The sequence below is a fragment of the Psammomys obesus genome, unplaced genomic scaffold (genome assembly GCF_907164565.1).
Source record: "Psammomys obesus unplaced genomic scaffold, mPsaObe1.curated_primary_1811, whole genome shotgun sequence".
Lineage (NCBI taxonomy): Eukaryota > Metazoa > Chordata > Mammalia > Rodentia > Muridae > Psammomys > Psammomys obesus.
Window position 1 is genome coordinate 4,277,101 of NW_026596158.1, and position 25,253 is coordinate 4,302,353.

Below are 25,253 nucleotides of genomic sequence, written 5' to 3' on the forward strand. Positions count from 1 at the left end.
GAAAGAAAGAAAGAAAGAAAGAAAGAAAGAAAGAAAGAAAGAAAGAAAGAAAGAAAAGAATAGCTTATCTAAAGTAAAAATGTCTGGTTAAACCAGAGGAACGGAACTAGGGAAAGCCTAACCTGAAGGTATATAGAATGTTACAGAGGGTCACAGTATGTATAGAAAGCCAGAGGGCATAAGAACTGTATTTGCTTTGGTTTCTCATACCTGCAAATATGATTTGAGAAAGAACTGTAAAATATGTTGTTCTCCATTTAAAAGGCCAGTGATTCTTCAGTGCAAAACATTTTCATATGCTCTTTAAAGGGGGAAGAGGGCTGCAGCTCCATGTTAGCCCAGGGTTATATTCAAGCCATTGTTAACCATTATGTGTAATGTATGCCTGGTTGCCAGTTCCTAAATAAAACGAGTTAAGGCTGTTTCTTTCTGGCCTATAGGTTTGGTATGGCCAGAATCTTTGCTGAGGGCTGCCAGCTGTGTTTAGTTCTCTGTTTAGTGCTAACGTGAAACTTTTGTCCTTTAAGCTTTTTGCTGTTCAGTCTTAATGCAATATGGTAGATCAGCAAGGTTTGCTAGCCCCTCTATGAACTGTATCTGATTAAAAGTTTTGCTTTGATTTTAGTTCAGAAATATATTTAAAGTTATGCTAACGACTACAGTTGGTTACAAGATTGAGCTTTACATGGTCTCTTGTTTATGTTTTCGAGGTTAAGCCTAGGATGAATAACTACAAAGTTTGCCTATGTAGATTTACTTAAAATAGATATGGTTCTAAAACACTTACCTAAGGAGTATGTCAGAATTAGAGACTATAGCACTCTGTTTTACAGGATACAGGTTAGGGCAGATAACTAAGGATAGACAAAGAGTAACTCATATGCCGGCCCTCAAGCTTGTCAGAGATCTGATGAATATGGCATTTTAACATGTGTAGGCTTATTATGACAGAGAGTCCCAAAATCCTGGTAGTAGCTCCCCAAAGTCTCCAAGAAGATTTGGGCACAAAGACAGATGACTTCAACTCTGGATTATGGTATGCTAACCTCTGGGCAAGACTACCCCAACTGGCCCACCACTAGGGCCCAGCCTAAACTGTGGACAAAGCTGTGGACACCTGGAGAGCCATTGTTTCACATTGCTAAGGTGAAGTGAGATCAGTCTCTCATGTTCTTCTTTTCCACAGAAACAGTCTCTCATCTTCTGTGCCTGATGGCCAGACTGCCTCTGCTCATGATGCCATGAGACAACAGAAGCCAGGGACAACTGCCTAGACGGTGGACTGACAAATCAACTCTGTCGTTTTGATTGATACATAGATTCATTTAGCTTATAATTTACCCTTCTCAGGTCTCTGATCACATTGATGGCTAAGCTAAGCTAATAGTAGCTTTGCAGCTAAAGAGTAGATAATTAGATCCATGTTAATTCATTGGTCAATTCATTAGCTAGTTAAACTACTCGGTACTAGATCTCTTATTTAGAAAGGCAAAGAGGTTTGCCTTGCTCACAGGCGTCATGTTAATTGCCTGTGTCTTATGGTGAATAACTGGATAGAAATATATAAAGTTTATATAAGGTCTGAGGATATAAAGTTTAAGTTATGAGGATCTAAAAAAGTTTAGGGTCTAGGAAAATGTTTCAAAGTTGATATGATAAATGCAAAAAAGATTGGAGGATCTAAATAGATATTTTAAGGTATATGAATGTGAGTTGTAATGATATAAGAAAAAATAATTTAAGGCATATTAAAAATGGGAGATATTTTAGATTTCCCCCCTTCTATGCTATTGTTATGCTTATGTAGTTATGAGATTTCAGAAGTTCAGAGTTTTGACATCGATCAATAGTGTTCTGATGAGCTGATGAAGCACTGACTGCTTTATTATCCAGTCACAAGCTCAAGATTTTAATTTCCCTTTGGTTGTCTTCTGGAAAAAGACCTAAAGGAGCTTCTCATCATGCTGAAAACCTCTGTCTAATGTGTATATCTCTGACCTAAAAGCCACAGCTTTCACTAGATCTTAATGGCACGAGTCTACTGCTGTCTTTAGACACCTGTTACCTGCTTTTTGTAAAGTATGGATCTCAATAAATCAAAAAAGTCATGAGACCTGGATCTGCCATAGATCAAACAGACCCCAGATGAATTTTTCCCTTGGTCTTGGGATTCCCCACTTTCCCCATTTACTAGACAAATTTAACTTCTGTCTCTAGTCTGAATTTGTCTCAGCAGATTTTCACCTGGCCGACAGACTCCATTCACCGATCAGCTATGGATTGCAAGCTGGGATCTGGACTTGCTGAAAGCCAAAGTAAACCAGTCCAGCCAATGTGATGGCTCCCTGTCTCTTCAACTGAATCGCTAACTCGATGGTGCCCTGTTGCCCAGCCTTTCAGCCTTCCTGGGTCCTCAATGTCTCCGCCCCAATGTCAGCCTGAAGAAATTTCAGAGGAGAGATTCATCATCCTTTATCCTACAGGCAGAAATGCTAAGTTAAAAGGGAATCCCTGACATTAGCCATTGTCTTGGGGACCTGCTTAGCTGGAGCAGGAACAGGTATTGTAGCACGTTATACAAAGCCAAAATTATAACAGCTTAAAGTCAGGTATTGATAAAGATATTCAATGCCTTGAGAACGCAATCACCCGTTTAGAAAAGAATGTTGATTCCCTGGCAGAATTAACAGAACAGAAGGGGCTGGGATCTGTCGTCTTTACAGCAGGGCGGGCTGTGTGCAGCCCTTAGAGAGAAATGTTGTTTTAACGTAAACCACTCAGAAATGATTAGGAGATCCTCAGCAAAAATAACAAAAAGCCTGGAGAGACACTGGAAAGAGAGGATTCTGGAGGATGGTTTAAATCCTGGTATAATAGTTCTCCTTGGCTCAGGTTAGGGAAAACTTGGCTAAATGGGAAAGAGAGTACAAAACAAGCCAAAGCTGGCTTGAATCTTGGGTTAGTGCTTCCCCTTGGTTTACTGCTTTGTTATCTGTCTCAACAGACCCTTGCTGATATTGTTACTCGTACTTACCCTTGGCCCCTGCATATTAAATAGTTTGATTGCCTTTATTAGACAGAGGTTGGGAACTATTCAGTTAATAGTGATGAGGTCCCTATATCGACCACTCAATACTGAGGAGTCAGGCCTCTAAGGAGCCCAAGATTGGTCTCCATAGTTACTAGTAGAGGAGGAAATGAAAGGGTTAAATTAGCAAAACTAACTCCATGTTGATTCTCAGACTCCATCCCAGGTTAGCTTGTCCCTGGAGTACCTTGGTTCCCACCCTTAAGTTCTGAGGGAAAAAAAAAAAAAAAAAGAAACAACAGAATGTTCTGTTCTCAGCAGCTTGCAGCTAGACACAGCAACTGAGGCACACTGATAAGGCGTCACTTAAGAAAACATAAGTTGTTCCTAGGGTCCCAGTGCTCCTCTTGGCAAGCTGTTCCTCTCTGCAGTCTGGCCAGGTGCTGTCAACCAATGAGGTCAAAGTGCATTTCATTCCTTTACCTTTTGTCCAATCATGTAACACTAAGGCTTGGAAGCCCCTGCTTGTGGTTTTTCCCTTTAAAACACCTTGTTCCCTTGGAACTGGCTGTCACTCTCCCAACCTGCTGTGCAGAAAGGATTTCAACCGAAGCTCGAGCTTATATAAAGACCCTTGTGTGTTTTGCATTGGACGCGTGTTCCTAGTGGTTTCTTGGGGGTCTCATGATCTAGGCGTAACACTGCTGATTTCATGAGTGGCATTTCCCTAGATCTAACCACCTTCTACCAGGCCCTGCTTCTTAAAGGTCCCACCACCTCCATGCCATCCCACCGGGGACCAGGCTTTCAGAAGTGAGCTGACACAGATAGAGACTCATAAAACGTGGGCCTAAACCCAACTGTGTTGAAAGCTGTGCAAAATTAGAGTGGGCTGAGCACATTAAGGAAGGACAGATTGCTGGAATGCTTTTTGTTGTAGTTGTTTCCAGACTGGCCAAAGAGTCATGATCCTCCTGTCTCAACTTTTTAACTCTTTTTACCATGACTGTTACAAACTGTGCATACCGTAATCTCTACACACAAGCATTCGGGTTATTTATTCATTTATTTGTTGCCCAGACTGGTCCTAAACTCTTTGGCTCTGGACTCCCTGTGCCTCCCCCTTGCTGGCAGCTGAGACCACAGCCTACACATCTAGCTTCAGAATGTTTTCTAGTGCATTTTAGTGTTTCTGTACTAGTTCTTTGAGATTTCATGCAATGGATTTTGATCACAGCTACTCCTCTCCTTAACTCTCCCAGCTCTGCCCCCATCTCTCTCATTCCATCTCCTCACTTTGTGACCTCTTTTAAAATGTGTGTGTGTGTGTGTGTGTGTGTGTGTGTGTTTCGTTTTATTTATGTGTATGTGTGTCTTCCTGGGCAAGCTGCACCGCTCTCTAATGACTAAGCACTCAAATATATGAGCTTATGGGAGCCATTCTTATCCAAACCACCACACCCCCTGGGGATAATGGGAGGCTACTCTATGTTATAGGCCTAGAATTATGACGTAAGCACATCTAGATGTCTTTGGTTTGTTTGTTTTTTTATTTGTTTTTTGAAGCAGCAATTCATACAGCCGAGGCAGGCTGGCCTCAAAATTGTTGTGGTCTTGAACTCCTGATCCTCCTGCCTTTCAAGGTGCACACTACCATAGCCAGCTCCTGTTTGTTTGTTTTTTGAGACAGGGTTTTTCTGTGTAGACCGGCCTCAAACCCTGAGATCCACCTGCCTCTGCCTCCCCGGTGCTGGGTTAGTGTGCCACCATGCCAGGCTTATTTTCTTATTTTTAAGACAGGGTTTCTCTATGTATCCCTGGCTGGCCTAGAATGCAGTCTACAGAAATCCACCTACCTCATCTCAGCCCCCTTCAGGGCAGAAGGTGCAAGGCTAAGAAAAACCCAGGCTCTCTGCGAGGTGGAAGCTCTGATTTAACCCCTGCTTAACCCCTGCGCTTGGGCAGCAGAGGTAGATCCTTGTGAGTTGAGAGCAGCTTGGTCAATATAGTGTGTCCAGGCCAAAGCTACACAGTGAGACCCTGTTTCAAAGGACAGGAAGAAGGGAGGGAGAGAGGGAAGGAGGAAGGGAGAGAAGGAAGGAAGGAGTGAGGAAAAGAGGGAGGGAGAACAAAGAAAGAAACAAAGACAACTGAGCCACACCCAATCAACTTTTAGGGTGTTCCTAGACACTGTCCCCAAAGGGCACCTCTCAGGAAGATAAGCCCCACCCCGCCCCCCTGCCTGGCAGGAGTGACCGTCTCAAGTGAAACCATCTGTCCCCTGAAGCAGTAAGAACGTCTCAGAACCTTGCAGAAGCAGGACAAAGGCAATGAGCACACAGGCCACACCAAGACTGGGACTGCTTGGCTCTGAGGGACCCACGTGCTACCTTCTCTCCTTCCAAGCCCAGCTTTTCTCATTGGGTTCCTCTCGCCCTTTCAACCACCTCTTCCTTTTACTTTCTCTGGGGCGAGTGGAGCTGACATGTGGAACCCAGGGCCTTTTTGACAGCCCTCACCTGAAACCATCCTTAGCTGTATATACAAGGGCTGAGCCAAGTACGCTCTGAAGATGTATTCAAAACAAGACTGGCTGGGGGTGTGGCTCAGTGGGAGAGCCCCTGCCTAGAATTCCCCAGTAAGGTGTGGCTCAGTGGTAAAGCACCTGCCTAGACTTCCCCAGTGGAGGTGTGACTTGGGATGAAAGTCCTTGTCTAACATTTGATTCCCAGCACACGGGGGGGGGGGGGGGGGATGGTTAAAATAGTAAATTTCATGTTATTTGTCTTTTACTACAATAAAAACTAACATTACAGAGTCTTAAGACGTGGCTGAGAAATGTGCCTGCTATTTTCCGCTGGCGAAGGACACTGCAGTTGCTACCATGCCCGCAGCTGCCTGTGTCAGAACGCTGCAGCTCCTGGAGCTTCCTGCCTGTTACACGTAGGTACTGCTGCTTCTCCTATCCTGGCTGATACTTCTGACTCAGCTTGAAGGTGCACTGTAGGATGATTGGATTGGTCAGGTTAGGGGCCGGGAGGACAGGCGCCCTCTTCTGGCCTCCATGAGTACTGCACACATGGATCGCACTCACACTACGGACACTCACAGACATAAATCTTTTCATAGACATAAATTTTAAAAAGACAAAATCTTTTTTAAAAATTACTCTCTTAGTTAGGGTTTTATTGCTGTGAAGAGACACCATGGTCATAACAACTCTTATAGAGGAAAGCATTTAATTGGGGCTGTCTTCCATTTTCAGAGGTTTGGTCCATTATTGTCCTGGCAGGAAAAATGGCGGAGCCCAGGCAGACGTAGTGCCTGAGAAGGAGCTGAGAGTTCTACATCCGGATTGGCAGGCAGCAGGAGGAGACTGAGACACACTTCCTCCAACAAGGCCACACCTCCTATGGTGCCACTCCCTATAGGCCTAAGTGAGGGCCATTTTATTCCACTCCCTGGCCCCACAGGCTTATAGTTATGTTCTAATGCAAAATGCAACTTCAAAAGTCTCTGTAGCATACAAAGTCTCTATCCTGTGAAAGCCCACACTCACAGAAAGTCAGAGACTCACGGAAAAGCTCTTATCTGTAACCCCCTATAAAACCAAAAGCAAAAAGCAGATCACATACTCCCAAGCCACAACGGCACAGGATATACATTACCATTCCAAAGAGGAGGAACAGGAGCACAGTGAGGAAATACTGCACTGAAGCAAGACTGAAAACCAGCTGGGAAAACTCTAAGCTCTGCACTCCATGTCTGACGTGGAGTGCTCTTCAGATCTCCAATTCCTTTCAGCGTTCTTGACCGCAGCACAGGTCTCTCTCTTGGGCTGGTTCCACTCCCTCAGCAGCTCTCCTCAGCAGGGAACCATGACTCTGGCATCTCCAACATCATGGAGTCTCCAAGGCAATCCAGGCTTCACCTTCACAGCTTCACAATGGCCCCTCTGGGCTTCCATGCAGGGACACCCCTGACATACACCTGGCCTCAGCAGCTTTCCTCGGTTGTGGAGGGAGATCCTATAACCCCTTTCCTCTATCCTTGACTCTAACCTGGTAGCCAAATCTGCCAAGTTCTGATGCTTGCTGAGGCTGGGGCATGGACTCCCTTCTTCAACTGCATCTTTACCAGCTTTCTGCTTTCAACATTGCCTAGGCTTGGCTGTCCTGGAACTTGCTCTGTAGACCAGGCTGACCTTTGAACTCAGAGATCTGTGTGCTTCTACATCCTGAGTGCTGGGATTAAAGGCATGTACCACCAAGCTTAAATCTAAGGTTTTCTTTAATCCCTTTTTACAAGTTGGAAATTGAGCTAAATAGGGTCTTGCCCTGAGGTCGCCACTTCCTTTATCCCCTTTAATATCAGCTTTTTCTTTAATCTGTTTTTCTTCTTAAACACAGGACTTCGCTCCACTCCATCCCGGCCCCCTTTTGTCCTTGAACTTTGTAGTTATCCTCACCTAACCTGCTCCTTTTCATTATAGATCTTCACCAGGGTGAACACTACAGACCGCGTGACACAGTCAATACTAGGCTGGTTTGAGATTTCCTCTGCCAACAGAATTAACCCAAAACTCTTCAGCGTACCCTCAGGCAGACTTTTCAGACAAGGGCGAAAGGCAGCCACATATTTACGCCAAAATATCCCAAAGTCCCCAAATCCACCTTCCTACCAACAAAAGCATAAGGCCTGTCACAGCAATCCCCCACTCCTGGTACCAACTTCTGTCTTAGTTATGGTTTTTATTGCTGTGGAAAGACACCATGACCAAGGCAACTCTTATAAAAGAAGACATTTAATTGGGGCTGGCTCACCGTTTCAGAGGTTTAGTCCATTTTTGTCATGGCGGTGTCAACACTAAAGACACTAGATGTTAAATCTGAGGAGAAGATTAAATATCTATCCATTTAAAAACTAACAGTGATAACAATCCTGTCTATAAAATTTTTAAAAATTACATTTGAAGAGCAACATTGTTTTACAGTTTTTCAAAGCTCTTTCCCCATAGGTCTCACGGGAGGGCTGTCACAGCTGTTCCCATTCAGTCTGTTGTGATGTGTTATTTTGGGTGATGAATGAAGAGATCCTGTGAAAGGAATAAGCAAGAGGCTGCTGTGGGGACCTTGGAGGGGCTGGGCCAAGGATGCTGACAGGATCTCTTCTGAAGAGCTGACACAACTGAAGGCTCGATGAAGAGATGGACTTTTCCCCTAGACAACCCTGGAAACAGCATCCCGAGCCCACCTGAGGAAGGAACACCTTAGCACTTATTATTATTATTATTATTATTATTATTATTATTATTTTAATGGGGCAGGGACAAGATTAACACAGGCCTGTTTCTCTTTCCTGGCTTTGCTTACTGCTTGGGGATGCTCAGCCAATCAGATGTCTACCCGGCCTGCTGTCTCAGGCTCCCTCAGACTTACACGCCAACATCTCCCATTGGTTCCTGAATTAGGTAGCTTTTCACTACTGTAGAAAAAAAACTCCTGCAGTTTCTAGTCTATGGTTGAGAGGGGGACGGAGAGGGAGTGAGACCTGACTCCAGTTACTTCCTTTTGCTGGGCTCCAGCCCCCAAAGTCTCCTCCCAAACAGCCCCACCAGCGTGGACCATGCTGGTCACATGATCCTGTGAGAGCCATTTTGAATTCAAACCATAACTGCATCCAACAGGCAAGTGTCCCAAACCTTAGCACTAATGGAGATGAGTTAGAATTAGGTCAGCCCCAGAAAGACTCAAGCTTGCTTTCCAATATACCCTTCACTGATTGCATTCAGCTGGATGTCCCTGTCAACTCTGCAAAGTGTGGAAATATCCCTCACAGTTTCCTTGGCAGTGTCAATCAAAACACCAAGTTGCAAAGGGCTGTATGTGTGTGTGTGTGTGTGTGTCTTTCTGTGTGACCCTGTCTCTCTCTATATATCTCTCTCTCTCTCAAAAAACTCAGATTCATGGAAGAAGCAGAAAGAATTGTCTCCAGAACAAGTGAATTTCTTTCTTTTCTTTCTTTCTTTTCTTTTCTTTTCTTTTCTTTTTCAAGACAGGGTTTCTCTGTGTAGACTTGGCTATCCTGGACTCACTTTGTAGACCAGGCTGGCCTCAAACTCTCAGAGATCTGCCTGCCTCTGCCTCCCTGAGTGCTGGGATTACAGGTGCGCGCCACTGCACCCAGCTTGTGAACTTCTTGTTCATTCCAGCTCATAATAATTCAACTCAATAATTGCCAAATTGTCCGGTAGAAATCGGTGTTTTTAAATTTCAGTCTTTTCCCCCAGCTAGAGAGCTCACAGCCCCTCTCCAGTAACCCGGCAGCGGCTCCGCTGACATACTTTCCTGGGCACTGTGTGTTTTCACATGCCGCTTTATCTACCGAAAAGGCTACGTGTGTCCCCCTGTGTGGGTCAATGATGGATTAATGCAACTACGTTGTTTGTCACTCTTTCAGGCCTGAGACATCTTCTTCTTATTACATTTACTTGTTTGTGGTCACACGTGAGCCACAGCACGCCTCCCACAGGCCGGAGGAGAATTTTCAGGGGTCAATTGTCACCTTCCACCATGTTAGACCCAGGGATTGAAGTCAGGGCATTCAAGATTGGCAGCAAGCATCTTTATCCACTGAGCCATCCCACCAAGTCCTTGAAACGGTTTTAAAAGGTTTATAGGGTTGTGAACCAAAGACTTTCCTCCTCCGGAGCAGAGCCCAACTGTCACACGTGCATTTTCTAAAGGTCAGTTGGGCCTGTCATGCTAGGTTTGTTTGGACTTCGGTGGATCCCCGGGGTGCAGTCTCCCCACCGAACCTCAGGGATGCTCTCAAGGAGGGTCCCAGGCGCCTGTGGTGTCCCGGCCCTTGACAACCATACCCCAGGTGCCCACTAGAGCGCCTAGCCGCTCTGGACCGCCCCCCCCCGCCTGCCCCACCCCCCTTTGTGCATGCTGTAGCTGCAGATCGGCTGGTCGCATTGGATGCTACAAGCCTCCACTTCGGGGGCTCGCCAGCTGCCCTCAGTACGCAGAGCGTTGGTAAAGCGGCCGGGGAAACCAGCAATCCTTGCAAGGCGAAGAGGATGCCGGGACTCCTCAGCCCTGCTTGACGTCCTCGAGAGAGACAGGCTAGCAGGAGAAAACGCGGCGAAGTAGGTCTTCAGCTAGAAAGTCCTCACCGGTTCACCCTCGCTGACGGAGGAGCGCTCCAGTGAGAGCACTCGCGAAAACGAAAAGCCGTGCAAATTAAAAAAAAAAGAGAAGGCAGAGCACACACACTCAACCGAGGCACCGCTGGGATTCGAACCCAGGATCTCCTGTTTACTAGACAGGCGCTTTAACCAACTAAGCCACGGCGCCGCCCGCTCGGGCTCTGCGAGAAAGCAGTTCCCATTTCTAGGGACCGCACGAGCTTTGCGCATGCGCGCGTGCTTCCGCGTCGGCCGGGGGACGCATGCGCGATGCGGCCCCTCGCTCGGGCCGGTAGCGGAAGCCCGGAGGAACGTTGGAGTTTCTGATAGGCTCTGCGGAGTGGGCGGGGCGGGGCGGGGCGGAGGGGGCGGGGCGGGGCGGAGGGGGCGGGGCGGGGCTAGCTTCCGGAGGGCCGTCGCGGCGCTTTCGGAGCTTTCTTCTGCGGGTCCTGAGAGTTCGTCTGCTGAGAGCAGGAAATCTCAGCGGAGCCCCCACCGCCCCAGAGGCCCCCCCAAGACCCACCCCGTGCGGCCGGGTTGCCTAGTTGTGGGAGTTTCCGTTGTCCGCTCAGGACTAGGCCCTCCCCGTCCAGGCTTCCCCCGGTCACTCTGGGGTCTCCGTGCCATCTGGGCCTCTGGCCGGCCACAAAGCCGAGCGCCACCGATGCCTTCCTGTGTCCTTCCCCCAGCAGGAGGCTCTGGCTGAGCTGATCTGTGCAACAGTAAATGCGTCGTGCGCAGAAACGCATGGCCTAGGTGTCCGTCGCTGGGGACCGCGTGGGCACGAGCACTCCCCGGAGCCACGGGGGTGAGCTCGAGGAGGAAAGGGGCCTCGGAACTGTCTGCGGGGTGCGCTGAAGGGCTGGCTCCGTGGTTAAGACGGCGCAGGTTCGGTTCCCAGCCACCCGCGTGGCCGCTCACAGCCGTCTGTGCCGGGGCGGAAGGAAGGAGACCGCTGCCCGAGAAGACCCCCCAGCACCAGCCCCCAGCTCCTGAACCTGGAAGGGAGAAACCCTATTCCAACCGTAGCAGTCGTGCCTTGCCACCCTAGTCCGCAGAGTGGGCTCCGCGCGTCGCATTCCCTTGACGAACGCGGGCGAGTGGGGCCCGTGCCAGCCCCGGCTGCAAGAATGACTGTGGATCACCACCGGGGCATAAAGCTAAAGCGCAAACGGCTTCTGCAACTCCTCCGCACGCCTGTCTTGCAAGGGAATCTACATTTATTTCTAGATTAACAGTAAAAAAAAATGTTCGCCTCTGGAGGGTTCTGGGGACGGGGCAGAGAGGCAGCACCACGCTGAGTCCAGTCAGAGCCTGCCCCTGCCTCGGTCTGCTCGGTGCCGTCGGATGGGAGAAGGCTCGGCGCAGGGTGCTGCAGAACGCCGCAGGCTGGATGTGCTCAGGATGCTCAAAAATATTCACCCTGAGACGAGGACGAGGAAAGCTGCGACGAAGATGAAGACGACTGATAGCCGGGCAGGAAGCGATTCTCTCGCCGGCAGTACACACACCGGTTGGACAGTTTTGTAGAGTACTCCTCTTCGAAGGTCGAGTAAAGCTGTTCGCAAGTTTTGCACTGCCGTGGGGTATGTTCAGGAGACAAGAGACGATGTGCAGGTCAGAGGCGATTGACCCCACCGCCAGCTAGCCTGGACCGAGCCAAGGCAAGCCCTTCCCTCTCTGGAGTGTCTCACCCCACAGACTGGCCCAGGGCAGGCTGGGAGCATCGGGCCTTTCCCTCCAAAGCTAGTAGGGGACCCAAGGCCGGCCCATCACGCAGCCCCATGCTTGAGAGGAGGAAGGCGGGCGTGTCCAGTCCTCTTCCACTGCTCTCTGGACAGAGTGGTCCACAGTGGAACTGTGGCACCCAGGGAGCACCCTTGATCTCGGAGGACCTCTGACGTGCAGAACAGACTTGGAGGGAAGCAAGGCAACCAAGTTTTGTTTTTGGTTTTTTAGTGGCAGGAGTTAAACCCAGGGCCTTGAATGTGTCAGGCCACTGAGCTACATTCCCCACGTGTGTGTCTGTGTTTGTGCATGTGTGCATGAGAGAGAATGCATGTGAGCATGTTTTATTTTTAGACAGGGTTTCAACATATATCCCAGGCAGACCTTAACTTAAATCCTTCTGCCCCAGCCTTCTGAGTAGCTATAGGCATGTGCCACCTGGCTAGCTGACGAGATTTCTGAAATAAACGGGGCATTTGTTTATTTTTTTTGTTTGTTTGCTTGTCTTTATAGGGCATCAGGGCCTCTGGAACTGGAGTTAGGAATGGTTATGAACCATCATGTTGGTGCTAGAATCGAATCTGTAGGAGCAATGATGGCTGTTATCTCTCTTGTTTATTGTTTAGCTGTTGGAGGCAACGCCTCACTAAATCTCATAGCGCTGACCTTCGACAACTAGTGTTCCCCTTGCCTCAGATTCCTGAGTGCTGCGATGACAGGAGGGCACTGCCTGACTCAGGTCCAGACAGCAATTTCCCAGTTAACTGATGTGGCGGCTGAGTGCCCTCCTCCACCCTGAGCCTCTCTCTGCCGAAATATCCCCCAGCTGATGCTCACCTGTCTTATATGCTCCCAAGTGTCAAGCCAGAGCTTGAGATGAGGGCTCTCAGGCCGTGTCAGAGGCCTCTCGGTGAATCCCAGCACACAAGCAGGCAACGTGAACGCACGTACACACACACTCACACACGCAAACCCACCAGGTGTCAAGTCCATGCCCTGACCCTCCTTGTTTCTGTACTTGGCTCCCCTTAAGAATTTAAGGCACTCGGAAGCCCAGCAGATCCTGCCTGGAAAAGGCCTGAGAAACCCAAGGGCTGAGGTCTCTCCTGTCAATTTAAAACAAGTCCGACACAGTAGCTTCACCTTTGCTGCAGCTTCTGTTGGACTTCCTACCCACCTTCCTTTGCAGCCTGTTTCTCACCAGCCTGGGGGAGGAGGGAATGACCATTGTTCTATGGCCAGTCAGTTTCCAGGGTCTATGATGGAATAGCCTAGCCACGAGAACCACGGAAACCAGCTAGTGACATAGACAGGAGTCTCCTCCAGGCTGTCCCCACGTCAGCTGTGGCTTCCAGCCGGAGCTTGGGAGAGCATGGAGGCGGAGTGGCCACATCTTTTGCCACTGTGGCCAGCCCTGGCGTAGCTAGCAGCGTGCCAACCCTGCCGCCCAGCTCTTGCAATGAACAAGCGAGCGTTCCCCAGCCTTTCGTGTGGGAAATGGGAAGGGGGGAATCGGGGCTTCGGGCAGGGTCTCTACAGCTGCAGCACAGCATGCCTCTTCAAAGCCACACACTTGCTGCCTTCTCAGTAACACCTACCCTGACTATCCTTCACAATATCACAGTGCTGGAGAGACAGCTCAGCGCTTAGGAGCCCTTTCTGCTCTTCCAGAGGACCCATGCCAGGCGTATCACAACTGCCTGTAACTCTAGCTCCCGTGGAACCTGTGTTCCCATGGCGTGTGTGCTCCCACACACATGCAAAAACACATAGATACAAACACACAAAGCCAGGGGAGACTGAGGCAGGAGGATCTCTGTAAGTTCATTGTCAGCCTGGTCTACCTTGCTAGTTCCAGGACAGCCAGGGCTGCGCAGTGAGATGGTATCTCAAAAAAGAAAATGTTAAGTGAAATAAAATAATCATAGAATAAACAATAAACAAACAAATAAATAAATAAGCTGTGTGCACACTTATAATGCCAGCACTTAGAAGAATAAGGGAGGAGAGTCGAGAGTTACAGGACGGCCTAGGGTATGAAGCAAAAACCTGCCTCAGAAAGCCAAATAAATATAAATAACTACCGAAACACTCACGTGTTCCCTCCCTAAACGCTACTGTTTACCACCTATTTTCCTTGTATCTGAACCCTTGCCTCACCTTTTAGTATTTAAGCACCCACAAGGCTGAGATTGCACTGTTTGTTTGCGGCTGTGTCCCCAGGGGACCAGTAAATTTTTGTCAGGACACAAGCTGAACTGGTGGAGGGTAAGGAAGGTTACTGGGCTTCATTTCACCAACCTGCTTGACCTTGATGCCCTTGGCCTTTTTCTTCTCATTTACCAAAGGAATTTTGTCAATCTCTTCAATATTCCATAGTCTCAAGGAGCTGTCCTAAAACGAGTTAAACAGCAAGCCAGGAGTCACAAAAACAAACAGACAGAAGAGCCCGACACAAGACAGACCACTATGAAGGCTGTGGGCAGCTCTGCTTGCGGTAGACTATCAGACTCTTCGTCCCAGCACACGGAAACCAGCTGTGGCGGTTCTCCCAGGCCTGTAATCCCAGCACGTGGGAAGCAGAGGCGGGGATCAGGAGTTCAGGGCCAGCCTGCGCTACATGAGGGCCTGTGGCGGAGCCGTGCGGTGGGATAGCACGCTGTGCTCAGCATACATGAGCTGTCAAGCCCCCCCCCCCCCCCGCCACAAAAGACACAGAGATGCAAGAACACGTATTGCTGAGCGAAAGTCAGTCTGAAGAGGCCACAGGCTGTAAACATTACCTACCCAGCATTCCAGGAGAGCAAGTAGTATAGAATGCAGATGGACACAAGTTCTGGAAAAAAAAAAAAACCAAAACAACCCACACCTTCCACCAAGCCTTCTGCAAGGCTCATTAACTGATTAGAACTCAAATGACCTGGAGAGGTTGGAATGTTGCAAGGCCAGTGCCGGGCCATCACCAGCCATCTCTGGCACCTCTGACATCATCTGATGTCTCTGTGACTGTGGAGTACGTCCTCTGGGATGTACAAACAGACCCGTCACTCCTACCAACCAGTAGCTGAGGCCCCTGGCCGAGACTTGCCCTGTCACCAGTGACCTTCCACCAGTGTGTCTGGAAATGACTTTGCTCCATTTGCTCAGTTATTACAGAAGCTTGATGAAACCCGTTAGCACTGTGGAGCAGGGAGTTGGCCTAACCTGGCTCTGTGCGCCTCTGCCACGGCCACTCACATGTGACTTCAGAATAAACCATCTCTTCTCACCTTTGAGGGGAGAGTTACATTTGTGTGGCGTGCTGTGTTGGACATGTTGTGTGTGGTATTATAGCGTGCATTCTGTGTAGTGTGTGTGTCCATGCTATGTGTAAATATGTGTTGTGTGTGTGTGTTGTGTGTATGTGTGTACATGTGCTGTGAGTAATATGTGTGTTCTGTGTACTGTGTATTATGTGTGTTTTGTGTGATACGTGATATGTGGGTGCTGTATGTTGTGTGTGTGTGTGTGTTGATAAAAGACAGTTAAAAAAAAGAAACAGTGGCTGCCAGGGATTGCTTATTGTACCCATTCATGGCAGCAGCAACCGTCTTACTGACTGAGAGTTACACTTCCTAACTAAGCGGTTGAAGCCAAGTGTGCTCTAGAGAGATGAAGGCTGGAATTTGGAGAACAGCGCTATTGACCCCTACACAGAAGTGATAGGTTTTATCAACAGTTACTTTCCACAGTGTATCAAGCAGTTTGTCAAGTCCTGGCAACAGGGCAGGTGTAGGCTACAGGACCCCAGGAGGAGACATGAGATGATGAGATGTCTCAGAAAACCAAAAACAAGCAGACAAAGCAAAGTCAGGGCTGGAGAGATGGCTCAGTGTTGAAGAGCGCTTACTACTCTTGCGAAGGACTGGAGCTCAGTTCCCAGTACCCACAACTCCCCTTCCTGCCCCCGGAAGGCACTGCATGCACACACACTCCAAAGTGGGAGTTTCAAATCCTTTCCGGGCTTCCTGTGGACAGTTTAATAAAAATGCAGAAAACGTAAAACAAAAGCTCGCTTGGAACTACCTGAATTCAAACCAGATTTCCTTTTTGTTGTTCTTTTGTTGTTGTTTTGCTGTTTCTTTTGTTTCTCTGTGCATCCCTGGCTGTCCTGGGCTCACTTTGTAGACCAGGCTGGCCTCAAACTCACAGAGATCCGACTGCCCCTGTCTCCCGAGTGCTGGGATTACAGGCATGAGCCACCGCACCAGGCAGCAAGTACTTCATTGACTAAGCCATCTCTCCAGCCCCTAGATGAACTTTTATTCTAGAAACGGATGGTGACAGCTCCCTTGAACACATGTCTACAATATGGCTATCATCATCTCTGGCCTTTGAAATGATTTTCAAATGTTAGCCTGTCGGAAATGTGTATTAGGACAACGACATCCCTAACTTTAAAATGTATTGAGGATGAGAGTAGAAAAAAGGGTAATAAAGCTAAGTAAGAGCCGGGCACATGGGTGTAATCCCAGCACTCAGGGAGGCAGAGGCAGGCAGAGCTCTGTGAGTTAGAGACCAGCCTGGTCTACAAAGCCAGTCCAGGACAGCCAGGGCTACACAGAGAAACCTTGTCACAAAAGGAAACAAAACAAAACCTGAGTGTAGCAACACACACCTGTAATCCCAACATTTGGGAGGCAGAGGCCAGAGCAGCAAGAGCTCTGGGTCATCCTGGGCTCAATTTAAGACCAAACTTAAACTTTGTTTGCTTCAAAAAGCAAAGCAAACAAAATGAAAATAACAGAAATGTATACACTGTTTACCCCCTCCCCCAACTATTTAGTGTTATTTTGTCTGATTTGTGAAAGTGGGTTTCTCTATGCATCCTAGGCTTATCTGGAACTCTCCGTTTTGCTTCCCAGGTTCTGGGATTACAGGTGTGTTCCACTGTGCCTAGCCTTTTGACACAAACAAATTACTAATTCGAAGAAATCCCATTTTTCATTGTTTCCTTGCTTTACATGTTTTTAGTTTTTCTTATGTAAGTGTGTGTGTGTGTGTGTGTGCGCGCTTGTGTGAGTTTATGTGTACTGTGAGCATCAGTCTAGGGGTTGTGAGCTACCATGTGGGTGCTGGGAATTGAACTCAGGACCTCTAGAAGAGCAGCCAGTGCTCTTAACCACTGAGCCATTGCTCCAGCTCCGTGTTTCCTGTGCTTTTGTTGGCATACTTGTGAACTCACTGCAAATGCAGAGTATTGAAGATTCTCCCAAATGTTCCCTTCATGCTTTTAAAAATTTAGCTCATAAGTTTAGGTCTTTTACATTGACCAGTGACCCCTAGGTGAACAAGAGGAATTGTTCCCGGATCTTCCACAATGAGAAATACCAAAATTAGTAGATGCTCAAGTCCTCCACAGAAGGTATAATATTTGCATAAAATTTACATATATTCTCTTATATTCGTTAAACTATCTGTAGATTATATATCATGGCTGTTAGACTATTGTTTAGAGGATAATGACAAGGGACACAAGTTCTGTGTGTGTCCAGTATGCAGTTTTGTTTAGCTCAGTTTTTAAAATATGTATGTGTATGTTTTTATATACACATATGTTTTGTTTTGTTTTTTAAAGACAGGGTCTCTCTATATAGCCCTGGCTGGCCTGGAACTCACTATGTAGGCCAGGCTGTCCTTGAAGTCACAGAGATCTGCCAGTCTCTGACTCCTGAGTGTGGGATGAAAGGCGTGCATCACTATGCTGACAATTTTTAAAAATATTTTCGATCCAGGTTGGTTGAAACCCACAGATCTGGAAGGAAAACTGCTTGTGGGGTGAGGCAAGGGCCCAGTATCGTTCTTGTGCAGGAAAAGATCGTCCCTTCTCCGTTTGTTGGTTGTGGCACAAAACCATCAGGCCATGTAAGACCTGGCTTATTGACAGGCTCACTGGTCTGCCCCTGAGCTCTCTCTCTGTCCCGTGCCACTTGTCCTGTTAATTATTACTAATTTAGTTCAATACGGAGCTCAGGAAGGAGGAGCTCACCAATAACATTATTGTGAATCTTACCATTCAAGATGGCTTTGCGTCCTCAAAGACCCTATGGGCTCTTAATGGACTTGCAGACTTTGCCATTTCGGGAGGTGGGGAGCTACTGACATTCTGATTATATTCTGAACCTGTAACACTCTGGGAGCTGGGATTACAGGTGTGAACCACCGAGGATGGCCTCTTTCTAAGAAATAGGATGTAAGTAGCCTCTGTTTAGTCTAAGTTCCCTTCACAAAATAATCTCACATCCGTGTATCTTTAATATGTGATAATGGCTGGTTACAGTGGAGCCGTCTATAATCCTAGCACTTGGGGGGCCAAGGCAGGAGGGTCATGAGTTTAAGGGCAGCCTAGACCACATGGTAAGACCCTGCCTCAAACAAGAATACGTAATAATAAAAACTGCAAAAATGAAGAACCCAGTAAAGTGTTATGATTATACACTCATATTTTATATAACATCCATGTATTGTATGGATGTGTGTTATATAATATACATATGTAGTTACAGTGTCTTTATTGGAGTTAGCCTAACATCATCTATTATAATACATAATATGATTCATAATGTAATATATTAGAATATAACCCATCATATTCAATATACAGTACACATCACAGTATAGTGTTCTGTAACGACTATTCTATTGTAGATAAATTCATCATATTATGCTAATGTAATAAGGACATTATTACATCACAATATTTTCACACTTTTCCTAAACATCTTTGTTCACCTAGTCCTGTTGTTCATTACTGCGGCTGTTACTCACCTAGCACTAGGTGAGTTTTGTTTAGGTGACAGCATTACCGTAACAGAAAAGTAAAAAGTACACGATAACAGAACTTTGACAAACCAGAACGTCTTTCTGGTCTCCTGTTAAAGTAGCGACACCTTCATCACATGCTAGCAATGGGCTCATTGCGGGGTTTTACTCTGCTGTGTGTGTGTGTGTGTGTGTGTGTGTGTGTGTGTGTGTCCTGAGCTGCTCTCTGTGGCGCACACATACCTTCAATCCCAGCTCTCAGGAAGCTGAAGCGGGGGACCATCAGTTGGAGGCTAGCCTGGGCCACAAGGCAAGCTCCTGTCACAAAGCGAAACCACTTATTAGGTGGAGTCTCGTCCATAGCGTCACAGACCTGGACGGCTCCCATACTCAGACCAGAATGCTCTGTCAAAGGTCAGAGGTCAAGGTGGGGCCCCACTTCTCGGGTGCTCCCACCTGTGGCAGCCTCTGGGGTGAGGGGTGTCCCCACATGAGGGTTGTGATGGGGGTGGTGGCTATGTGACCCGAGACCTCAAGAGGACACAGCGGTGTAGCCGTGAGCTGGTACCTGCCCTCCAAAGCCCGCAGCTCCTGGTTGCAGATATTACACTGAGCCTGAGCAGGAACATTGTTTTGCCTTTTACTTTTTTTTTTTTTTTTTTTTTAATGTAAGCCACGAGTGGAGGTGCACGCCCTTAACCCCAGCACTCAGGGAGGCAGAAGCAGGCAGATCTCTGTGAGTTCGAGGACAGCCTGGTCTACAAAGCGAGCTCCAGGCCAGCCAGGGCTACACAGAGAAACCCTGTCTTGAAAAAGCAAGCAACTAAACAAACAAAACAAAACATTTATACATTTATTTATTGGAGACTAGAGGGTAGGAGCCTGTGTGTGTGGGTGTGTGGGTGTGTGTGTGTGTGTGTGTGTGTGTGGCAACTGGAGCACAGGTTTGGGGAGTCAGTTCTTTCTTTCCACTATGTGGGGTCCTGGGGATGGAACCCCAGGTAGTCAGGCTTGGTGGAAGGTGCCTTTCCCTAATAAACCATCTCAGTGCCCCGCCCCCTGCCTTAGCCTCCGGAATGCTGGGATTACAGGCATGCCACCCCAAATCCGGACTCCACACGTCCGCCGTCTCAAGCCCGGACAAACGCAACACACCTTTCAAGTCCGCCAGAGCTCGGTCGCTTTTTACCTTTGAAGCCGAGAGGATCCATTTCTTGTTGTTGCTAATAGCAACGTCCGTCACCCAGTCCTCGTGGCCCTGAACAAGAAATAATTTAACAAAGACCTCGGAGAAACGCTTCACAAAAGCAACAGAAACAAGAAGCCGCCAAGCCCGTGTCGCTCTCCTGTAACACACGTTGGGTCCATCAACACTTAAGGCAGAGCCACGGGTGCCCGTTTCGGGGCCCTGTGAATGGTTTTTTAAATCATACCCGGGGCTCAGCAGGGCGGAGGGCGATGTTGCCATCCGGGCCCAGGTCTTAGCTGGCACCTGCTGCTCGAGAGAGCAACCGGGCTCCTCAACCGGGGAGGCTGTGTGGGCTTCAAGGGACTGCCCAGGCTTAGGCAAACGAGAGGGTGGGCTGCAGGCGGCTGGGCCTGAGTTCGATCCCCGGAACTCACGGAAGAGCGGGAGGGGGCGAGAGCCACGCCCACAAAGACGTCCTCTGACCTGCACGAGTGCGCACTGCGCGTGTCTTCACGCGTCCAGTGTACGTGCTGGTGGCAGGAGGCTCCGCGGCGGGGCAAAGGCAGGGACTCTCAGCGGCCCTTCCCCTGCGGCCCTCGCTGGGCCAGTCTCTCGTTGCCATGGCGACCTCAACTCACACGCGTCCCCCCCCCCCCACAGGGGGCACACGGCTCGCCCACCGTGGCTCAGCTCCTAAGCCTCCTCCTGTCGCCTCCTTTCTCTCCCCTTCGTCACTGTTGGTGGTTAATTTGCCCGCTAACCTGCCCCCACGGAGGGGTCGGTACCCTCGGGGGGGGGCATCCAGGCTGGACCCACTGCCCTGGCCTGGGTCTCAGGTGCCGGGGCCACCGGGAGAGGCAACCACACCCGCAGGCCCAGCACTAGGGAGGCTCAAACAGGAAGACCACAGGTTTGAGGCTAACCTGGGCTACAGTAGAAAGATCCTTACCACTAGCCCCACCCCCCCCCCCCCCCCCCCCCCCCCCCGGCCCCATCATGTTGTCAGGCCGTTGTACCTTCAGTGCCAGCTTCTGGTAGCCATCTCCGACATCCCAGATAGCCACGGTCTTGTCAAACCCACCGGAAATGAGTATAGAGTCTGCAATACAAAGGGAAGGGGAAGGCGCGAGAGGCCTCTTCCTCCGTGGGGCGCTCCCTCCGTCCCTCCGCACTGTGGTAAGGCCGAGGCAGGCTGGGCTGGCCTCCGTGAGGCACTGCCCCGGCTTAGGCCGAAGACACTGGGACACCCCCCCCCCCGTTGGCTCCCACAACCGTTTTCTTGTCACTCGGTACCCACACATCTACACAGGAAAAATGGGGACACAGCAGCACCCCACCACCAACCCATCAGCCGGTACGCGTGGTTCCGTGCAAAGCCAGCCCGTCTAGTGAGAACTGTTGGTTTCCGGTGTGGAAGCCGGCCAGTGGCACGGTGGCCCGGGCCTCGGGGAGGTGCAGGGTGGCGTGTGCCTTCTCAGGAAAGCAGGCCAGTGTCTCTGCCCTCGGGCATTGGGCAGCACTTCGACACTCTGGGTTTAACGGTAAAATTACCAACAATTGTGCACCGGAGGGCAGAGGACCCGGGTTCAGTTCCCAGCGCCCACGCCTGGCAGCTGGAAACGGCCTCTGACACCAGCTCCGGGGGATCCGATATCTCTGGCTCCATAGGCACTGTGCACAGCTGCACACACACACACACACACACACACATGCACAGGCACACACACACACACACACACACACACACACACACACCCCGAGTTGGCCAGGCTGGCCCCAGGCTCACAAATGACCCACCTGCCGCACGGGCACACCACCATGCTTGGCTCCTTGCACTAAAATTGGAGCAAGGCGGGAAAGATTTAGCCTGGCCCCTGCTGGTAATTGAATGAATGAAAATGGTAGAGCAGGCTTCTGGAGCAGGAAGGGTGTTCAGAAAGCCCTTAGCAGCTCTTAAGACACGGCATTGATCATGCGTGTAACGGCTGGGGAACCCCCGAATCTCCTACACACATGATACAACGCAGGCCCAGTTCTCAGCAGAATGGTGTGTGTGTGTGTGTGTGTGTGTGTGTGTGTGTGTCTGTCTGTCATTGGCCCGCCTCACCTCCACATCACTTCTCTTGGCCGCAGCACCCTAACTTCCCTCTTGTCCTCAGCACCTCTGGTGCAAACCCTCATCTCTAACTCTGAAGCCTGGAAAGTGAGCCAAGCCTTGCCTGCTCCGTGACTGGCTCAGAGATACCACGCTGAGCCAATGGGAGCCTTCCCTGGGACTGGGCCCTGACCCTGTCGGGCAGAACCTCGCCTTTCTTTGAGGAATGCCAGCGGCTGGGAAACTCGGGAGGCCACCCTTGCCTCCTGGAGGGAAAAGATGTACCCAGGAGACTCCAAAGGCTGTGGCCGAGGCAGGAGGAGGAACACGGGCTTGGGTGTGCGTGGCACAGGGAAAGGGTGTCTAAGCATCCTTTGGCACTCGGGATTAAAACTTTACAGAACTGCACACACTTCCTCTAAGGCGGGGGGTTCTTATTGGTCTGCACCTGCTGGAGCTCACTAAAATGCAAGTGTAAACGCAGCCCCCTAACAAAGATTCGAACTCTGTCCGCCTCGCGTGAGACTGAGGAAACCCTGCTTCAACAAGCAAACGGTTTAAAGAACACACTTTGGGAGACACCGTTTTAAGGCAACCTGAACGATGCCTTCTAGGGGCTTCTGCCCCTAGAAGGACATGTCAGTGGGTTTCCCTCTTGGCTTAGGGCGCAAGGGGGCCAGAGGGGGAACACCCTTCCTGCTAGAGCCATGGGGAGTCACCTCTTTTCTGCACCCAGGGAAGTCCACACAAATTCTCTCCTCCAGCCTATGCAGTAGGTGAGGGTGAACTGGCTTCCGGGCACACATTTGTGAGCCCAATGCTCAGAAAGCAACACACAAAGAAAGAGGGAGGGAGAGGCGGAGGGAAAAGAAGGGGAGAGGAGGGCTGGGGAAGGGAAGGGAGGGGAGAGCTGGGGAGTGGGAGGAGGGGAGGGGAGGGGTCCCTGTGCTGGCCACTCACTGTCTCTGGAGATGCAGCAGGAACTCACGCAGCCCTGGTGGCCCTTCATCAGAGTCACACAGGCACCTCGGTTTCGAAACTCCCCCGTGTGGACGTTCCATATCTTTATGTTTTTATCCCAGGAGCTGGTACACAGGAAGTGGCCACTGAAGGTGAAGCAGCAGTCTGAGATGGCATTTTTGTGTGCCCTGAAACACAGGTGGGGTGCCCGCTAGGTCACCGTCCCAGGGAGGCCCGAGGACACACAGGGAGAGCCCTGAGTGGAGAGTGGAGAGTGTGGGAGGAGATGTCATTCCTCTGCTCACTCTGTGCCATCCATGGTCCAGCTGCAGCTGCCCAGACTGAGCCTCACTATGTAGTGAGTTCAAGGCCGGCCTGGGACAACATGTTGAGACCAGTGTTTTTCTTTCTTTTTTCTTTCTTTCTTTCTTTTTTTTTTTTTTAAGGAAAAGAAAAGGGAAAAGGGATGTTGACCAAGATTTCTACACCTAGCCAGATATACTTAGAAATGAAGGCTAAAAACGAGGCATCATCAGATGAAAATTCTTTCCACAGTGTCTCACTGTGTAGCCTCGGCTGTCCTGGGACTCATTGTTAATAGATCAGGCTGGCCTCGACCTCACAGAGATCTTCCTGCTTCTGCCTCCCAAGTGCTGGGATTAAAGGTGAGCGCCTACACACCTGGCCAGGTGAAAATTCTGAAGAATGTATTGCTCTCAGGGTTGGGAAGATGGCTCAGTGGTTAAGAGCACTGGCTGCTCTTGCAGAGGACCTGGGTTCATTTCCCAGCACCCACATGGCAGCTCACGCTTGTCTGAAACTCCAGTCCCAGGGCTTCCGACATCCTCACACAGACACACACACATGCAGGCAAAACACCAATGAACGTGAAACAAAAAATTAATTCTATATATGTTGCAATTATAAAGAATATGTTATTTATGTTATATAATTATATAAATAATGCATTGTGTTATATAAATAACTATATAAGTATATGTTATATTATATAGTTATACAATATATGGTATAATTATATAAATTATGAGTTATAAAATGATATGATATAAATTATAGAACATATTGTAATATAAATAATATATTATATATATTATATATATATATTCCTCTCAAAAGAGTGGTGAGCCAGAAAGATACTTGTGGACAGAGGCTAGCTCAGCCTGTAAAGCACCCGCTGAAGAGCTTGGTCCCCAAACCCTACGTGGTGGGAGGAGAGAATCAGCTTTTACAGGTTTTCCTCACTGTGGCATGCATGTACCACACAAACACACAACTCTCTCTCTCCTCTTCTTCTTCTTCCCTCTCTCCCTCTCTCGTATGTATGCAAGACAAAAAAATAATCATTAAAAAAAAATGTTTGCTTTCAAGAACGGCTCAAGAGTCCTTTTCATAGTAGACCGGAATAATGAACACGGGGAACTTGGAACAACACGGAGGAAGCCAGACCCGGAAGAAAGATGTCCCTTCCCTTCAAGTCTCGGTTACATACCAGAAGAAGTGAAACAGGGACTCAGACAGATACTTAAAAATGAAGCAAGGGCCCACCAACAGAGCAAAGCAAAGCACGGTCTATCTGTAATCATCAGTGTGCGTGTGTGTGTGTGTGTGTGTGTGTGTGTGTGTATCTGTGTGTGTACATATAATGGAGTACTATGCAGTTAGGAAAAGAAATGAAGTTCTGCGTTGTGCTGCAACAGGGACCATTCTCGAAGATGTTAAGCGGAAGAAGTCAGTCACTTCAGGACAAGCGTGATGTCATTTATGTAGCTGTCTAAGCCAGGCATGTTCACAGAGGCAGAACGTGGAGTAAGGGCTCCCAGGGGCCTCAGGAGCGGGAAGTCGTTGCTCAATGGGCACCGTTTCCCCTCGGCGTGGTGAAACATCTTGGAAACAGATAGCGAAGGTTGCAAAATGCTGCGAATGTCATTAATCCAGGGAACTGTACACTAGAGAATGATGGTCAAAGTTTATGCTGCGTGCATTTCACCCTAAATGATGAAAGTATCATCTTGCCCAAACCACTTGGTTCATTTTCATTTTTATTTTTTGCTACGTCTATTATTTAGTGTGTGTGTGTGTGTGTGTGTGTGTGTGTGTGTGTGTGTGTGTAAATTCAATGAGTGTGGCTGATCAGAGTTCAGCTTGCAGGAGCTGGTTCTGGGGTTTGAACTCTGACTGCTGGTCTTGGCAGCAAGCGCCTCCAGCAGTGCTGTCTCGCTGCTGATGTGACAGGGACAGG

The 25,253-nt window shown here is 49.0% G+C and overlaps 1 protein-coding gene and 1 non-coding gene across 2 annotated transcripts in view; both read right to left on the minus strand.

Moving 5' to 3' along the window:
* Positions 1–10,315: 10,315 nt before the first annotated feature.
* Trnat-agu (transfer RNA threonine (anticodon AGU)) lies at positions 10,316–10,389 on the minus strand. The gene has a single exon. It is a non-coding gene; the product is annotated as a tRNA-Thr (tRNA).
* A 36-nt stretch (positions 10,390–10,425) lies between these two features.
* Positions 10,426–25,253, minus strand: part of Wdr88 (WD repeat domain 88) — a 32,225-nt gene continuing 17,397 nt past the window's right edge. Inside the window, exons 7-13 of the mRNA XM_055594702.1 lie at positions 22,994–23,181; positions 20,955–21,037; positions 19,939–20,007; positions 14,250–14,342; positions 11,643–11,796; positions 10,744–10,932; positions 10,426–10,553 (exon numbers count right to left, since the gene is read on the minus strand). Coding sequence (XP_055450677.1) covers positions 10,426–10,553; positions 10,744–10,932; positions 11,643–11,796; positions 14,250–14,342; positions 19,939–20,007; positions 20,955–21,037; positions 22,994–23,181 — 904 coding nt within the window. The remainder of the gene's footprint in view (positions 10,554–10,743; positions 10,933–11,642; positions 11,797–14,249; positions 14,343–19,938; positions 20,008–20,954; positions 21,038–22,993; positions 23,182–25,253) is intronic.